The 16,757-nt window shown below is 40.6% G+C and overlaps 1 protein-coding gene across 1 annotated transcript in view; it reads right to left on the bottom strand.

Annotated features, from left to right (window-relative positions):
• Positions 1–218: 218 nt before the first annotated feature.
• Positions 219–16,757, bottom strand: part of LOC140342795 (protein PRRC2B-like) — a 77,498-nt gene continuing 60,959 nt past the window's right edge. The window contains exons 18-25 of the mRNA XM_072429143.1: positions 8,002–8,114; positions 5,897–6,008; positions 5,674–5,750; positions 3,578–3,766; positions 3,004–3,168; positions 2,207–2,293; positions 292–396; positions 219–248 (exon numbers count right to left, since the gene is read on the bottom strand). Coding sequence (XP_072285244.1) covers positions 219–248; positions 292–396; positions 2,207–2,293; positions 3,004–3,168; positions 3,578–3,766; positions 5,674–5,750; positions 5,897–6,008; positions 8,002–8,114 — 878 coding nt within the window. The remainder of the gene's footprint in view (positions 249–291; positions 397–2,206; positions 2,294–3,003; positions 3,169–3,577; positions 3,767–5,673; positions 5,751–5,896; positions 6,009–8,001; positions 8,115–16,757) is intronic.

The raw sequence follows: 16,757 nt of genomic DNA, 5'->3' as shown, positions 1-16,757 counted from the left end.
AGGAATTTTTTTCCCCTGTTGAAGCAAATTGTACCCGGGGTTTTTTTTGCCTTCCTCTGGACCAACTATGTCTTATAGGGTTTTATATCTGGGATATGTTTATTTCCCTAGTGGTTGGACTTGATGGACTTATGTCTTTTTTCAACCTATGTAACACAAGTAGCCTCTTTCATTACAGACGACAAAAAAACTTTTGTACAAAATGTGTTTTTCACCTGTTATGCTGCTGCTAGCAGCATATTCAAGATCTTTAACAAAAACAAGTTCTGCAGAATCAGTTCTGGTGCTTACCTTTAGGGTTAGGTCGGCAGTAGGATAAGACATGGGGTTTAGGCCTATGCCTTGCTGTAAGTGGTGATCTCTCCTCTGCATAGGTATGGATTTTATCAGTCCCACCTAATAGAGGAACAGATAACACTATTAGTTTTAACATAGCTTAACCTCACTGGCCATCTGATTATTTAAGTATTTTTAAATGTCAAAGCTGTACAATTAAAAATACTTATTATTTAAAATTTCCCGACCCCCAGCCGCACGTTCACACATCCCATGCCTGCTCGGCATCCGCGTCCCCAACGTTCACACGCTGGGGACACAGATGACGGGCAGGCATCACCAGGGGACGCCACAGGCACATAAGGGACCAGATAGGCTTTCCAATCCCATTTACAAATCCACCCCGAGTGTGGCCTGGGGTTACAGCTTTTGGTACTGAAAATTAACCCCAAACTACACTTGGGAATACCGCCAGCAAGGTTAAAGAGGCATTGAAAGTCAAGTGAAAGTGTATTACTAGCCCACTTCAGACCCACTTATATTTGCAATCCCTATGCTTCCCTTTTACTTTTCCTAGGAGGTAAACTCTGCCATTTATGATAAAACCACATTAAAACAATGTGCACTTCAAGGTCACAACTATTTCTAAGGACTAACAAATTATTGGAGCAGTTGGAGAGTGTAGAAAAAGTAAGCATCAATGAGTTGGGCAGCTGTAACCTTTCAAAAGAACCTTTTTTTTGCCCTGAAGCTACCATTCTAAACCTTCTGTATCAATAAATATTCATAATATTTATATTAAAAAAACAACAAAAAACACCCCAACAATTTGTAAACCAATTTTCTGCAAAGAAGAAGAAAAAAGTCATTTATACAGCATCCTTGCAGGAAACTAGCAAAAAAAACATGCTGGTAGTAGAAGGGTTGGAATCAAAAGTTAAAGACTGTGTTCCTCAATGGACATGAAAGAAAGGGTTTTAATTTGGGGGGCTTCACTAGAGTTGGAAGAAGTCTCTCAGATACATAAACTCCTCACACCCGCACACCCAAGCCATCACAGCCATGTTTTACAGATGATGTGGTATGCTCCATCCAGAACTGTGCCGGCTTTTTTAGATGTTTTTTAGCAAAGTCCAATCTAGGCTTTCTATTATTGAGGCTTATGAGTGTCTTGCACCTTGCAGTGCCCCCTCTGTATTACTTTCATGGAGTCTTCTCTTTATGGTAGATTTGGATATCGATACGCCTACTTCCTGGAGAGTGTTGTCACTTGGTTGGCTGTTGTGAAGGGGTTTCACCATGGAAATGATTCTGCCATCATCCACCACTGTTGTCTTCCATGCGCGTGCCCTGGTGTCCTGCCCAACAAATCTTATCCTCTGGTGGCATCCTCTTCTTCGGATCATCAGCCAGCGAGTGCAGTGACGTTCCTTGGGGCTTTCCCTGTGACATCGGTGTGTGCGGAGGGCGCAGCAGGAAATTCAAATAATTTTGTATTGGATTCAATACAAAATAGCTGTATTGAATCCAATACAAAGAAATCTTTATATAATATATGTATATAATTATATTATAAATGCTACTGTAACAGTTTTCAGTATTTTGATGCACCCTTGTTTTAACAGATTTTTGTGTTATTTTACTTAAAAGTTTATTATTAAATTTATTAAATATTGGACATATTTCAGTGAGTTATGCCTAAGAATTACAGGCATGTAAACAATGTACCGATTTTTGCGTAAAAAATGGACAGAATTAGAACGCCAGGGAGGTTAATATCACAATGACAATACAGTTCTACATGTATGTATACATGTTTTGTAGTACCTTGTTAGTAGAAATACTGAGGGGTTAACAGAGAATAAAGGCAAGACATTTAATGCAAACTGGGAGCCGACATTACATGCAGAATTCTGTAAATTCAAATTACCTTGCTGGTCAGCTCATCCTGAAGTTTTGTAACCTCGTTGGCAGCTTGACCTGAAACAGTTCCAGGGAGTAAAGAGTAGTCTGCATCCTGCAGAAGCAAAACAAATAATGCTTCTATAGGTTAACGTTGTAAATTAATCTGCATTAGACTAATATTATTAGGTTAGTCAGGGGTCAGACACTAGTGGAGGGTGGATTGGGGATAGTTGGGGGGAGGATTATGGATAATTGTAAGGGGCTTCCCATGTTACAAACAAACATTGGATTGTGCAGTACTATATATTTATATGAAACATGGACACACTTGATTGATATGTGATCAACACAGCCATCGAATATTAGAAATGCCTGTTGCGGCCAACAGCCAATTGGTGCTCTCTCTGCAATTTACTTTAACAACGGTCAGTACTGTTGTGTACAGTAAGGAGAATGATTTATTTCTGGTGTTTAACCATTCAAGAAAAAAAAAAAAAAGTTCAATTCTATGGAGAGGGGAGAACAGGGATTCAGGTGCCTATTTAGCTGTCAGTCTAAAACACTGCTTTAATGTAAATCTGTACTTTATTCTTACAGGGCTAATTAAAAGAATAAACTTTACTTGATCATTTTTGCCTCACCCCCTATGATAAATCAATGGGTAGAAAGAAGAAACTGTGATGTCAGTTCCCAGAAGCCATTTAGTCAAAACAGCTTATCAAACTACAACTGAAAAGTTATGTACATAAAACACAAAAACAGATTTAAACAAAGCCATGTTATCAATCTGGTTAAAGAAGCCGAATAAGGAAAACCGCTTACTTTAGTGCTTATTCCAAACTCAATTGGAGGTACAGGAAGCCCAGAATCTACGTGAATTTCCACACCATTAACAGGTGGGACATTTCCTTCCAGACGTTCTGTCCCCTCTGATCCCTTTCTGTTCTTTAACGAGCGCTCATTTCCGATAGGACCAGGTTTATGATCCTTGTTCAGGCCAGAATCAGAATTATGAAGAAAAAAAAGAAAATTATCATTGTAAGGTCAGCATGTCTAATGGGTACTTCTGCAGAGCTTTTTAAAGCTTTCATTCAGTTTACTCATTAGGCAATCCTGTCTGGCTTTAAGATAAATGTCAGTAGTGTATGTTTTTCAATGTATACTTCAAGCACAAGTTCCCCTAGGAAACAAAGTTATTGTGATTTCTACATGATTGAAAGGGAAATAATTACATTTAGCATTTACAGACACATACAGTATACCCCTTGAAGGTGATTTTAATCTGGACACACGAGACAAAAAAATGTGAAAAATACTTTTAACAATGTTAAATGTTAAGGGAAAGGGGGAAAGAAACCTTACAATGAATTATTGTGCACAAGCATCTGAACCTCACCTTCTTGTTGGACTGTTTCTGCCCAAGTTCCTTAGGGCAATCTGCTTTAGCCTCCACTTTGACAGCCCCATTCAACTCTTCAGGTTTCAAGGTCACATGGGGTGAGCTCCGCTGTGAAGATGTGGCAGATGACTCCCTTGACTCTGCACTCAGATCAATTCCACTGTCACCCGGACTACCTTTGAACCCCTGAGGAGCCAAGAATATTAGAATGAAACACTCATACTGAGCTCCGTGACATATTTATTGGTGGAAAAAGAACACATCTGACAGAAGAGTCATTTTAAATATAAAATAATCCTTGCAGAAACTAAACCTACTAAAATATATTTGAGCATTGTGGTAAAATATTTTATAGTTTATAGATGTTATAGCCTTTTTTTAAAGCACCTGATGACAAACAAACTATCTACTAAACACATTGAGTACCTACACCTGGTATATTGTGAAAAGCTAATTAATTCAGTATATTTATAACAATGATGCACAAACATAAGGAGATGGGTAAGGCTACTAGGTGGAATACATGTGTAAGGACTGCCTATAATGCAGTGTTCTCCAAGACCCTTTTAGCCGGGGGCACCACCCAGCTGTTTTTGAGTGGTCACAATACAAGGCCACCACCCATCTACAGCTTCTTCCCACCCAATTTTGAAATAATTCTGGAGAGAATACTGTAATTCCTCTCTTGGTGTACAAAATGGAGGAGGATCAGAAGGATCTATAGGAACATCACAGAGACTTGATGCCACGGTCCCTTCCGTGACGGAAGTTTGAGGATCTGTCAGACTAGCTGCATGTGTGATTATCTGACAGTCTCTTTGTTTTTACTTGTTTCTGTGTTGTTTGTAATGAGCACTCCCCTTGTATCAGGTGCAGCTGGGGCTCATTACTGCTCCTCCATCACACTTCATGCTGTGCGGTTAATATTCACTGCTGGATTGTGAATAGCTGGAGTGTCCTGCCATTCTGAGTTCCTGTTGATTTCTGCTTATAAGATAAGTTGCTGTTGATTTCTGCTTATAAGATAAGTTGCTGTTGATTTCTGCTTATAAGATAAGTTGCTGTACTTTTGGTGTTTTGTTGTTCTTTTGTTGTTTTCTAGGCCTCAGGGAGACACTGGGTCTTTCATAAGGGAAGGAACCAGGAGTCTCAGTCCAGACCCAACTGCTAGGGCTGTGCAGGGCTAGTAGGGCCTAGGTTCCTGGGTATGAGTGTCCCCACCATCAGGGGATACTCATACGGTTAGGAGTCAGGGCTGGATTAGGGTGTATGCAAGGCGTGACCATTCCCTCTTCCTTATTCACTAGAGGCCTAGTGGTGTGTAAGCCTTTCTGTTACCCTCCCCTCCCTATCATTCGTGACACTTGAACAAACTGACATTTTCCTAAACTAGACAATGCATTGATGCAACTTTATGATATATTTTTTAAAGGGATATTTGTTTAGATATTCAATCTGTGCAGAACCTCATTTCAAATTACCAAAATTGTGTCATATCAGGACCTACCTAAACTATCCAGGCAATTTGTAATCAAAAAGCTCCTTGTGGTACAGAGTTCTTAGTAAATCTAAAGGTGATTGTACAGTCTGATCACACTGTGTGGGGAGTTTAAGGCACATTTCAACAATGCACATTTAAACTATACAAAAATGCATACTTTGTAATTATAAATTAGGGCAGCAATACATTTTTTAAATGCTCAGTTTTCTGCTTTTTCAGCAAGCCAACTGTTTTAGCTAATTGAACTAGGCTTGATAAAGGTTTTCTTTTGCCTTCCTCCAGATCAACTATGTCTATAGGGTTGTTATCTGTCATTAACGTATTTCCCTAGTGGTTGAACTTGATTGACTTGTGTCTTTTTTCACTCTATGTAACAGTGTGTTTTACTGCTCCACTAAACACTTGAATTCTATAGACCCATCAACATAATGCTCACTATAGTGGAAGATATCTTTTCACCGAGGACACAAATTGTTGAAATTGAGTAACTGCTCCCACTAGTTTCTTTGCAATGGAATAGCATATGTCACATCTTTAGGGAATCGGCATTATTAACTTAAAACCTGAAAGCAAGAGGGAATATTAAGTGTACCTCAGTGGATGAGGACTCTGTACTGAAAGCGCTTCCAGGCTTGCTCCAGGTATCGCTACCAGACTGGACAGAAATACCTGAAAACAGAGAAAGTAGACCCATTAAAGTTACACAAAGGACTCAAGGCATGTTCACCCAAAAGCTGGTGATGCATGCAGCCTAACAAATAATTGCAACTATTTCAGCTCTGCAATATTTATACAATTTGATCTAGGAAATTTACCTTGCCCGTTGCTCTCCCAGATCACTTTGCTTGTAACATCTTCCTGATCCATGCACATGTTGTTCTGCTTTTTGGCAAAGCGAGGTGGCACTTTGGACTGTATGCTAGTACCCTTATTAGACACAAGAAGAGAAATAGGCTTTAAAATGAACTGAACAGCTAAAAATGCTCCTGATATAAAGATATTGTATCTTTAGCCAAAACAATAATAAATGAAAATAGGTTAATAATGTGAGGATGTTGGGTTAGCACAAGTTTATTTAATATCAGTTATGTCTCACCAACAATAATGCTTTATCAGTATATACTGGTATATGTATATCATATATGAGGTTATCCTAAAGGAATGCAGCATAACCTGTACTGGTCAAACACTGGCCATTGTCTTAGTTCCTTCCTGAGTACCGTATTTTCCGGCGTATAAGACGACTGGGCGTATAAGAGGACCCCCAGCTTTTTCAGTTAAAATATAGAGTTTGTTCCATTTAAAAAAAAAACAGTAAGAAAGAAAATTTTTACTTTAAATAATAGAATTGTCTACCATTCTATGTAAAAATAGTCACACAGCGCCACCTAGTGGCTGATTTGTAAATCACACTATTTTTTAACAAGCATGTAAATGTATACTGCATGGCTCACAGCGTTTCCCGAAGCTATGCCGGCTGACCCGAACTCGGATCTTCTCCCCGTTCAGGGGATTGGTAAGTACCCGGTGTATAAGACGACCCCCGACTTTGACAAACATTTTTTGGAGTTAAAAAGTCGTCTTATACACCGGAAAATACGGTAGTTAAAAACACAGAGCCATAATTTACTAGTCTTGATTAGAACTAACTGTATGCAACATGTTTTTTGATCACCTGCCAAGCCATTTATTTTGGAAGACTCCTTGGATGAATGCAACTCACTTCTGCAGCTAAGTATTTTTGTTATATTTAACTCTGTTACTGCATTGTTTTATCTATCTGTCTTTATTATTAAATAGTATAATCTTTCAAGTCTTTGTGTTATCTGTGGAGTGTTGGGTTAGCACAATTTATTTAATATCAGTAATGTCTCACCAACAATAATGCTTTACCAGTATATACTGGTATATGTATACCATATATGAGGTCATCCTAAAGGAATGCAGCATATCCTTTAACTAGTATCCTTATAAGGTAAAATACTGGTTTAAGGGATTATCATTGGTCAGTACTGGTCAAACACTGGCCATTGTCTTAGTTCCTGGGTAGTTAAAAACACAGTGCCATGCTTAATAACTAGTCTTGACCAGAAGTAACTGCATGCAACATGTTTTTTGATCATCTGTCAAGCCATTAATTTGGAGGACTCCTTGGATGAATGCAACTCACTTCCACAGCTAAGTATTTTTGTTAACTCTTTGTAACTGCATTGTTTTGTCTATCTATCTTATTATTAAATAGTATAATCTTTCAAGTCTTTGTGTTATCTCTCTTTGTACACTTCAAATTCAACCCATCAATACTTGCATAAACTGCCCAAATTATATCCGTGACATAACAGAGGAATAGTTAAAACTTTTGTAAGCACTTTCTTTTGCAGTATGTGTCCTATTAGTAAAATGTCAACCACACAGACACAATAGGAAAGGAGTAGATACCCCTTCAAAAGTGAGGTGATATGCACTTTTAGGGCCTGTGTCCATGACATCAGTTTGAGACCCTTTGGGGATGATAGAACATTTGACTGTTTTGTCACCTACTTTTAAGAGTTGTATCTTTACAGGCTTGTATAGAAAAGCAAAACCAGTTTGTAGCAATCAAAGGCTCATTGCAGCAGACCTATAAACAGTTGGACCAGGTAACATCAACTTGTGGGATGGTGACTAATATTACTACCATTTTGAAATTTGCCCAACATTTTATGTCCAGCAGACAATGGTTACCTAGACAAAAATCTTAATTGAGGATAGAAAAATAAAACCTTTTGGGACTTTAGGCTAAAGACAACACAAACAAATGAAAGTGTTAATATAAAGCGGATTCTTTTTTTTCTATAGCGATCATTTTTGCAAGCCTAACAACCATTTTGTGGAACTTTTTAAAATCTTTAAAGAAGACATAACATTAACGAACACCAACCTGAACAATGTGATAATTTTTCCTGTGATCTTTGTCTTGAGCATAACGGGATTTGCAGATCATGTCAGAATACATGTCCCCTCCTATGTGTGTTTCATTCTCAATAACACACTCTGGAAAACAACCATAAAAAACAGAATGCAGCTAGAGTTCAAAGAAAAAAAAAGGTACTTTTACTTTGATGAGTACAGTAACTGTTGCTTTTAAAGGAGCACCCTAATCAGCCAGCACAATGCACCTCAGTCCCAAAGTGGACAAACACTGTCGCATGGGGCAAGTTGCAGTGCACAACTCTGCATTTAAGTGTTCGCTTTCTCAGAAAGTCTAATCTTCCACAGAAAACTGGAGGAGGTTTTTCAATTATGCCCTACTTGTAGTTCTTTCTATGAAGAATCTGTTCCTTCTAAATTGAAAAAAAAAGTACAGATTTCTTTTCAGTGCAATATAGACATTTTTCAAGCTAACGGGTAGAGGAAGAAAAAAAAAAAAAAAGCAAAGGAAGGAAAGAAAAGAAAGAAATAAGGATCACTCAATATATGGGCTCTGTATTGAACAGATTCTTGCAGGTAAGCAGAATCAAATACTACAACTTCACCAAACAAAGCTGCCAGGTATGGCTTTGGCGGAGCATTTCTGTTACTACAAAAATTAAGAGCACCAAAATGTTTTTTTTTATACACATCTCAATACCACAGTTAAAAAAATTTATTCTGGGGGCGTGGCCATGCGATAGCAGACGGAGCAAGCTAAATCCTGGAGCTTCAGACCACCCGCAGCGTTTTGCAGTCCTGGTCCCGATACTCACCCTTTCCTGCACGAAGAGATCGCGGGGCTCTACCTCCGGCCACAGCGCGGCCTGCTTCCAACATGGCGCCTACACGTGGTCAGCACTCCACTACTGCTGCAGACTCGCTGATCTCCCCAGCGCCATTCAGGAAGAAGCTACATACTCCGGCAACCCAGGCTCCCCTCCTTTGTCCACACCAGCGATGCTTTACTCCTGGATAGAATGCACAGACTCAGTAGCATGCGCAGCCCTACCAATCAAGCCCCAAAGGATGTCCTTTGTCAGGGTACACTACTGGGTCATCAAAGAACAGATTCTTCGGCAGGCTTGTTGCAAGGGTACGACTGACTTTGAGGACACCCAAATCCAACTTTTCCCGGGATATTTCGGGACATAACCTACGGATGCGCCACAGCTTTCTCTCAGTTATGTCAGACACGTTATCACTGGGGACATCCATTCCATCTGCTTATCACAAAGGATAACTCACCTGATCAGTTACCTTCCTCAGTTCACTTTCCTGGCAAAAATCCAATTTATGTACTAAACTGGTTGAATGTTGTATGTATGTATGTATGTATGACACCTCAGAGAGAGAAAGAGACAGAGTGAGTGTGTGTTTATGTATATGTATGATGCCCACTACACTTTTGGTACTTATGGTTGTTTATATGTTTTTTGTTCTATGTATCATTACACACCTGGCCCATGACCCCCTTTAATCCCCTGGCACTGTCTGCCTCAGGGAAATCCTAGCTGCATGTAACCTAATAACTAAGTGAATAATCTCTAATTCTGCTACTGCTCCCAAGCTAGTACCCCATATTTTACTCATTTGGTTTAAGTATCATGCTACATCCCTACTCCCACCTACCATTACTATCCCCACCTACCCCACATACCTAGTAAAGATCCCAGGTGTGTTCTGGCTCTACTCCTGCATTGAGTGTCATATTGTGCACTGTGTCGCAATTCCATGTATGAATGATACCCTGATTGTATTACTTTTGTTTTTGTGATGAATAACGTTTAGTTATTGAATAAAAAAAAATAATAATTGGCCAATAGGTAGTTCTACCTATCAAACTGAACTTCTATACATATTAGTAATTTGCACCAAGGTTGCAATGGATGCCACATCTCTTTTCAAGAGACCCACTTCAGACATAAGAATCCACAGTTACCTTCCCAATTCCTCCCTAGACTTAAAGTCATTGGGGGGGGTCAGCATTATCATAGCCAAGTTTCTCCCGCGGTCACTGATCTCCATCCAGTCTGACCCACTTAGTAGATATTTGATAGTACAAAGCAAATTTAATGAGCTCTTTATGCTCATTAATGTTTATCTCCCCCATTTCAACCAGATCAGCTATTTGGAAGAGGCCTTAAAGAACTCAGAGGAAATGAGTGCTGGTACAGTGATCCTGGGGGGTGACTTTAACCTCATACTGAACCCCAGTCAGGAAGAGATTGTGAGAAGGCCAGAGGACTATAGGTAGGAATTAATGTGTGCTTCTTTGTCTCTAAAAGAAGAAGGGATCAAGGCGCATGATAGGTTGTACAGGTCTGTGTAAAATTACATAAATGTGTGTGCTGTTACATGGGGAAGAATTACTACACAAAAAGAATAACTGTCCTGATCTAGAATCCAACTTAGTAATCCTTAGAGACCAAATCAACACAGTATGTCGGGCTAAAGCCAAAAGCACAAATCACACGTAGCAAGGGATACTTCTATGAAGACGCAAATAAATGTGGTAGAGCCCTGGTAAGGGCCATATGTGATAAATAGGCCACTACACCTTTATACCTTCTATTCTAACTCTTTTTGGGCCAAACACAATACAAACAGCAGACATTGCAGACACATTTATGTCATTTTACACAGAACTGTACAACCTATCATGCACCTCGATCCCTTCTTCTTTTAGAGACAAAAAAGTACTCTGTCCTTCGCATGATCTCCGCTGAGCGTAGTACATCTCTTAAAAAACCTATTACAGGGGGAACTGCAAACAGCAATTTCCAGAGCTGGCATGGGAAAAGCTCCAGGCTTTGACAGTCTTACCTTAGCATATTATGAACAGTTCTTCCCAATCTTGAGCCCACACCTCCTCACAACTCTTAACAATATCAGAGGACCACTGCCCTTCCTCAGATGCATTAGCAGCACACATCACTGTCCTATTGAAACCAAAGACCCCAAACTCCTACTCTAGCTATAGGCCCATATAGGTACTGAATTGCAACCCAAAACTGTTTACTAGTATTCTAGCCCATCGGTTAACTCCAGCCCTTAATTACATAATTTACATAGACCAATGTGGATTCCAGCCTCATAAGAAAGCATGAGATAGCACCACCTGTACTTTAGATCTGATGGCACTTTACACAACTATCCAATGATGTGGTTATCCACACAGGCCAAGAAGGCTTTCTATACGGTTGATTGGACCTTCCTCAGATCTGTATTGACGCACATTGGTCTGCCACCACGCCTTCCTACGTGGATACAGGCACTATACTCTCACCTAAAAATAATGGAGAACTTTCCCAACCATTCCAGATATCAAATGGCACAAAACAAGGTTGCCCCCCATTCCCTGTATTATTCATCTTTGTGTTAGAACCATTCCTGAGGCACACCTGGGGAGTCGAACAGTAGAAATACAGAACTCAAGGTAGCTACAGTTAGATCCATAAATATTTGGACAGAGAACTTGTTTTCTAATTTTGGTTCTGTACATTACCACAATTAATTTTAAATGAAACAACTCCGATGCCGTTGACCTGCAGACTGTCAGCTTTAATTCAGTGGGTTGTACACAAAGATTACATAAATATGAGGAACTAAATCCTTTATTACACAATCACTTCATTTCAGGGGCTCAAAAGTAATTGGACAATTCACTCAAAGGTTATTTCATGGGATAGTGTGGGCAATTCCTTCGTTATTTCGTTATGTCATTATGGGGGGGGGGGCTTGTATGTGGAAGATTTTTGCTGTGAACAACAACATGCGGTGAAAGGAGCTCTCCATGCAGGTGAAACAAGCCATCCTTAAGCTGCAAAAACAGAAAAACCCATCCGAGAAATTGCTACAATATTAGGAGTGGCAAAATCTACAGTTCGGTGAGAAAGAAACAAAGCACTGGTAAACTCATCAACGCCAAAAGACCTGGACGTCCATGGAAGACAACAGTGTGGATGATGGCAGAATCATTTCCATGGTGAAACCCCTTCACAACAGCCAACCAAGTGACAACACTCTCCGGGAAGTAGGCGTATCGATATCCAAGTCTACCATAAAGAGAAGACTGCATGAAAGTAATACAGAGGGGGCACTGCAAGGTGCAAGACACTCATAAGCCTCAAGAATAGAAAGCCTAGATTGGACTTTGCTAAAAAACATCTAAAAAAGCCGGCACAGTTCTGGAAAAACATTCTTTGGACAGATGAAACCAAGATCAACCTTTACCAGAATGATGGCAAGAAACAAGTATTGAGAAGGAACAGCTCATGATCCAAAGCATAGCACATGATCTGTAAAACATGGTGGAGGCAGTGTGATGGCTTGGGCGTGCATGGCTGCCATGGCACTGGGACACTAGTGTTTATCCATCATGTGACACAGAAGCAGCCGAATGAATTCTGAGGTGTTCAGAGACATACTGTCTCCCGGCATTGGGTGATGTCCATGAGTTCAAGACTACAGGCTGTCATTGCCAGCAAAGGGTTTTCATCCAAGTATTAGAAATGAGCGTTTTATTTTCAGCTTTTTAATTTGTCCAATTACTTTTCAGCCCCTGAAATGATGTGATTGTGTAATAAAGGATTTAGTTCCTCACATTTTATGCATTCTTTTTGTTGAACCCACTGAATTAAAGCTGAAAGTCTGCAGATAACTGCATCTGAGTTGTTTTATTTAAAATTAATTGTGGTAATGTACAGAACCAAAATTATAAAAAACGTGTCTGTCCAAATATTTATGGACCTAACTGTATATTTGCAGACAACCTCTTATTTAACATCACATCCCCAATTACCTCTCCACCCAACCTACTCTCTAAATTTAAACACTATACCTCCACATCCATCTATAAGATCAACTTACAAAAATCAGAAGCCCTAAACATTTACTTACCTCTATCCACTCAACGCACCTTAATGCTGAACATCCCCTTTAAGTGGGGGTCGGATACCTAGGCACAAACATAGCAGCAGACCTCTCTCAAATACCAGAGCTGAACTTTATTTCATTGCTCAATGGCATCCGAAAGGACCTCCAAAAATGGAGACAACTAAGGTTCATGCGGTTTGGACGATGCAACATATTAAAGATGAACATCATGCCTCAATTGGTATACCTTTTGCAAACACTGCCTGTCCACTTGCCAGGCTATCTGATGATTAAATTCAGGTCAGAGTTCCTTAAATTCATTTGGCATACAGACACCCCTCTCATAAGCAAAAATATCCTACAGCTCCCGAAAGCAGAGGGAGGCATAGTCTTCCCTGACCCAGTATTATATCACAAAGTGGCCCACTTTACTAGGCTCATTGACTGGTGTAGACATACATCTCCCAAACACAGTAAGTCCACCTGAAGGACAATCACCCACACCAAGAGATGTGGCAGCCTGGCTGCCAGATCTGGACACTGCACAGCTACCCAAGTATCCTACCATCAGTGCCTCATTAAAAAGTGTAGCCAAGTACTGTCAGGCCTTAAAACTTCAAACATACCCTTCACTAACACCCATCCTAGGGCATCCAAGTCTACCTACCAGTGTCAAGAGATCCAGTGTTTCGCCTTTGACGACAACAAAATGTATTCCATGCTCTCCACTTCATCAATAATAGCGAATGCACACCACTAAAACTCTTATACGAGAAAAAGACATTCCTACCCTAGGTCAGTGCTGTGTAAAATGTTGGTGCTATATAAAAAAAACTGTATAATAGTAATAATAATCAACTAGATTGTAAGCTCTTGAGGACAGGGTCCTCTCCTCCTGTGTCACTGTCTGTATTCGTCTGCAATTTGCAACCCCTATTTAATGTACAGCGCTGCGTAATATGTTGGCGCTATATAAATCCTGTTTAATAATATTATTATTATTAATAATAATAATAATAATAGGGGTGTGGGGTACAAATTACCTGTTTTCTTAGAACCCTACCTTCCCCACAACAGATTGGCCGACCCTTGTGTTCCTTGTTTTTTTTTTGCTTTAGTAGGGGTCCTATACATACCCCAACTACTATTGCACGCTACACCGTCACTGCTCTGGGAATGATCTGGGAATGCACAGACAAGCAAGGTGAGGCCCCATTAAACGTTGGACACAAAGCTTCGATCTGCAATAATTACCAGGAACTCAATTACAGGTAGTCCCCGGGTTACATACGAGATAGGGACTGTTCTTAAGTTGAATTTGTAGGTTGGAACAGGTACATTATTTTAATAAATGTAATTAGGACAGATGTTTTTCTCAACATATTATTAGCAGTGTTCTCCCCAGAATTTTTTTTCAGCCGGGTGGTAGGAAGCTGTAGCCGGGTGGTAAAAAAGGGGGTGTGGCAAAACACGGCAAATTTAGTGCTCCCAGTTGTTTATGCCATGGGTATCCAGTAACCTCTTATTGTTTCAGTGTTCCTAGTATCTATGAGGGTCCCCTGTGCACCCTGAAAATTACAGGTCATTGTGACATACATATTAGGAGATATGGAGGTTTGTACACAGAGAGCTATGAGGATGCAGAATGACATGCAGACTTTATACACACTGGATACATGTCACAGGCAGAGCTCGTGCTATGAGATGGGGGCGGGGCTGTCTGTGTCTCCTTCACATGAATGCTGAACTTTGTGCTCACCTCTCATCAGCAATCCTCTGAACGGATGACACAGAGCAGCCTCACTGAGATCTATGCATCCGAGGATGAGAGCTGCCGAGACCTGGGCGGGGTATTCAAATCAGCCGGGCGGAGCAACCGGCTAAAAGCCTCTGGGGAGAACTATGATTAGGCAGCGTGGTGTCAGTTACTGTATAAAATCCTCTCTGTGAGTTAATCACAAACAAAGCAAAAAAAAAAAACTTCATGGAGCCTAGACATATATTAATATCTGGAGCAAGCTTCGGTTTGATATGCAAAAAGAAACAACTGCAGAGTTTGTTTTGGTCATTAAAGAGTTACAAGGTGCTACAGATCAGCTCCACTCTTAAGATCACTCACAACCTCAGCTGTGTTTAGCAAAGATTTCTTCTGCAAGTCATATAAATCGCCCCCCTCCCCCTGAAAGCCTCTGTCCTGCACACAAGGGAGCAGGGAAGCCCCGTTTGCATCTAGGAGTCCATATGTCGGATGTCCTTAACCCAGGGACTACCTGTACAAGTTACTCACCAGATGGTAACGTGCTGCATTAACGCAACAAAAGCATGTACATCAGCGTGCTGGAGAACTATATCCCCACCAACCCTTACACACTGGCTACATGGAGTCAATGACATTATGCACATGGAAGATGTGAACCCCGAGAAATTACCCTCCGCTAACCCTCTGTGTCCCCTGACCTTTCCATGTTATATATACGAAAACTCTTACACGCAACACTCCGGTTTATTATGTATATGGTTTCTCATGGTGATCTCTTAATAACCCTGCAACATAAGTCACTTTTATATACTTATCGTCTGACCCTGAGTGTATTAGGACTATGTCGTTAACCAGTTATTTAACCATTGTATGGTTACATTCAAGATTGTCAGGAAAAAAAAAATCTCTTCAAAATAAACATTTCACACAAGTATCAATGCATCAAAAACATATATACAAATTAAACAAAATTATAATATATATATATATTTTTTTTTTTTGAGGTGACAAAACCAATGAAAAACAATTATTGAAGTCTTAACAATGACGCGTTTCACAGTTTAAGATCCGTTTCATCAGATCAAGAGACCAGATATGTGTTGATGAAATAGACCGAGTAGGACTTCTGGGGGCGGAGTTACAGGAGATGAACGTTCCTTACAGCGGCTCTATCTCTGTTCTACTACTCACCGGCTTCTTGATCTCCAGCCGGCATGCAAGGACCTGCTCACGTCGGGGATAAGACCGGGAGGCATTCCGGAGCCGGAAGTTACCCAATATGCCCACAGCGCTCGGTTACCTCATTCTTGGTCTGCGTCAGACCCGGAGGCAGGGGTGCCGGCGGCCATCTTGCGCACGTGGCGGCCAGCTTCTTCATCATCACATTGTCTGTGCTGCTCATGGGAGAGCTGTAAATCTACAGCTCTAAAACCACTGAGACGATGAGTGTCCTTTCTCCTTACCACACTAGGCCACCTGGCATTCCCGTAACCCGCAGGATTAAAGGGCCAAAGACAGTTGGCAGCCATATCGCCTAGGGGGCAGAAGGCCAAACATATTACCACCTGCCACCTGAGGCAGATCATATTAATTTTGGAGCAATTTACACAGGATTCCTTACAGAATCCCACCTGCTAGAGAATCCAGGATTAATTTTACAGCCTCCTATCCAATCCCTGCATATCCCTCGGGATGAAGGGCAGTGGGGAGAGAGACAACCCCCCAGATTACAGCACACTCTTAGAGAGGAATCCAATAAATTATATACAAGTTTGCTGCAGTTCTGCAATACAAATCTCTGGTCATTTGCACTGGTTATTGATAAGGGACTTCATACAACGATTTCTGAGAGAGCAGAGAGCAAACACCTTCCTCCCCGAAGGGCCAACACCATCACTGTATTTCAAGCTCACATGTTATTAATGAACCAGCTGACACCTGCAAGTGGCCCCGCTTGACACAGAATACCTATACCTATAACATCACTCTCTGGGGATACCATACAATCCCATTGGCTGGATACTGTACTTATCCTGGTGAGTTAGCAGTGACCATCTTTTAAGAGATCTCCAACTATTCTTACCTGTAGC

This window comes from Pyxicephalus adspersus, chromosome W, assembly GCF_032062135.1.
Source record: "Pyxicephalus adspersus chromosome W, UCB_Pads_2.0, whole genome shotgun sequence".
Classification (NCBI taxonomy): domain Eukaryota; kingdom Metazoa; phylum Chordata; class Amphibia; order Anura; family Pyxicephalidae; genus Pyxicephalus; species Pyxicephalus adspersus.
This window is presented reverse-complemented; position numbering and strand designations above follow the sequence as displayed.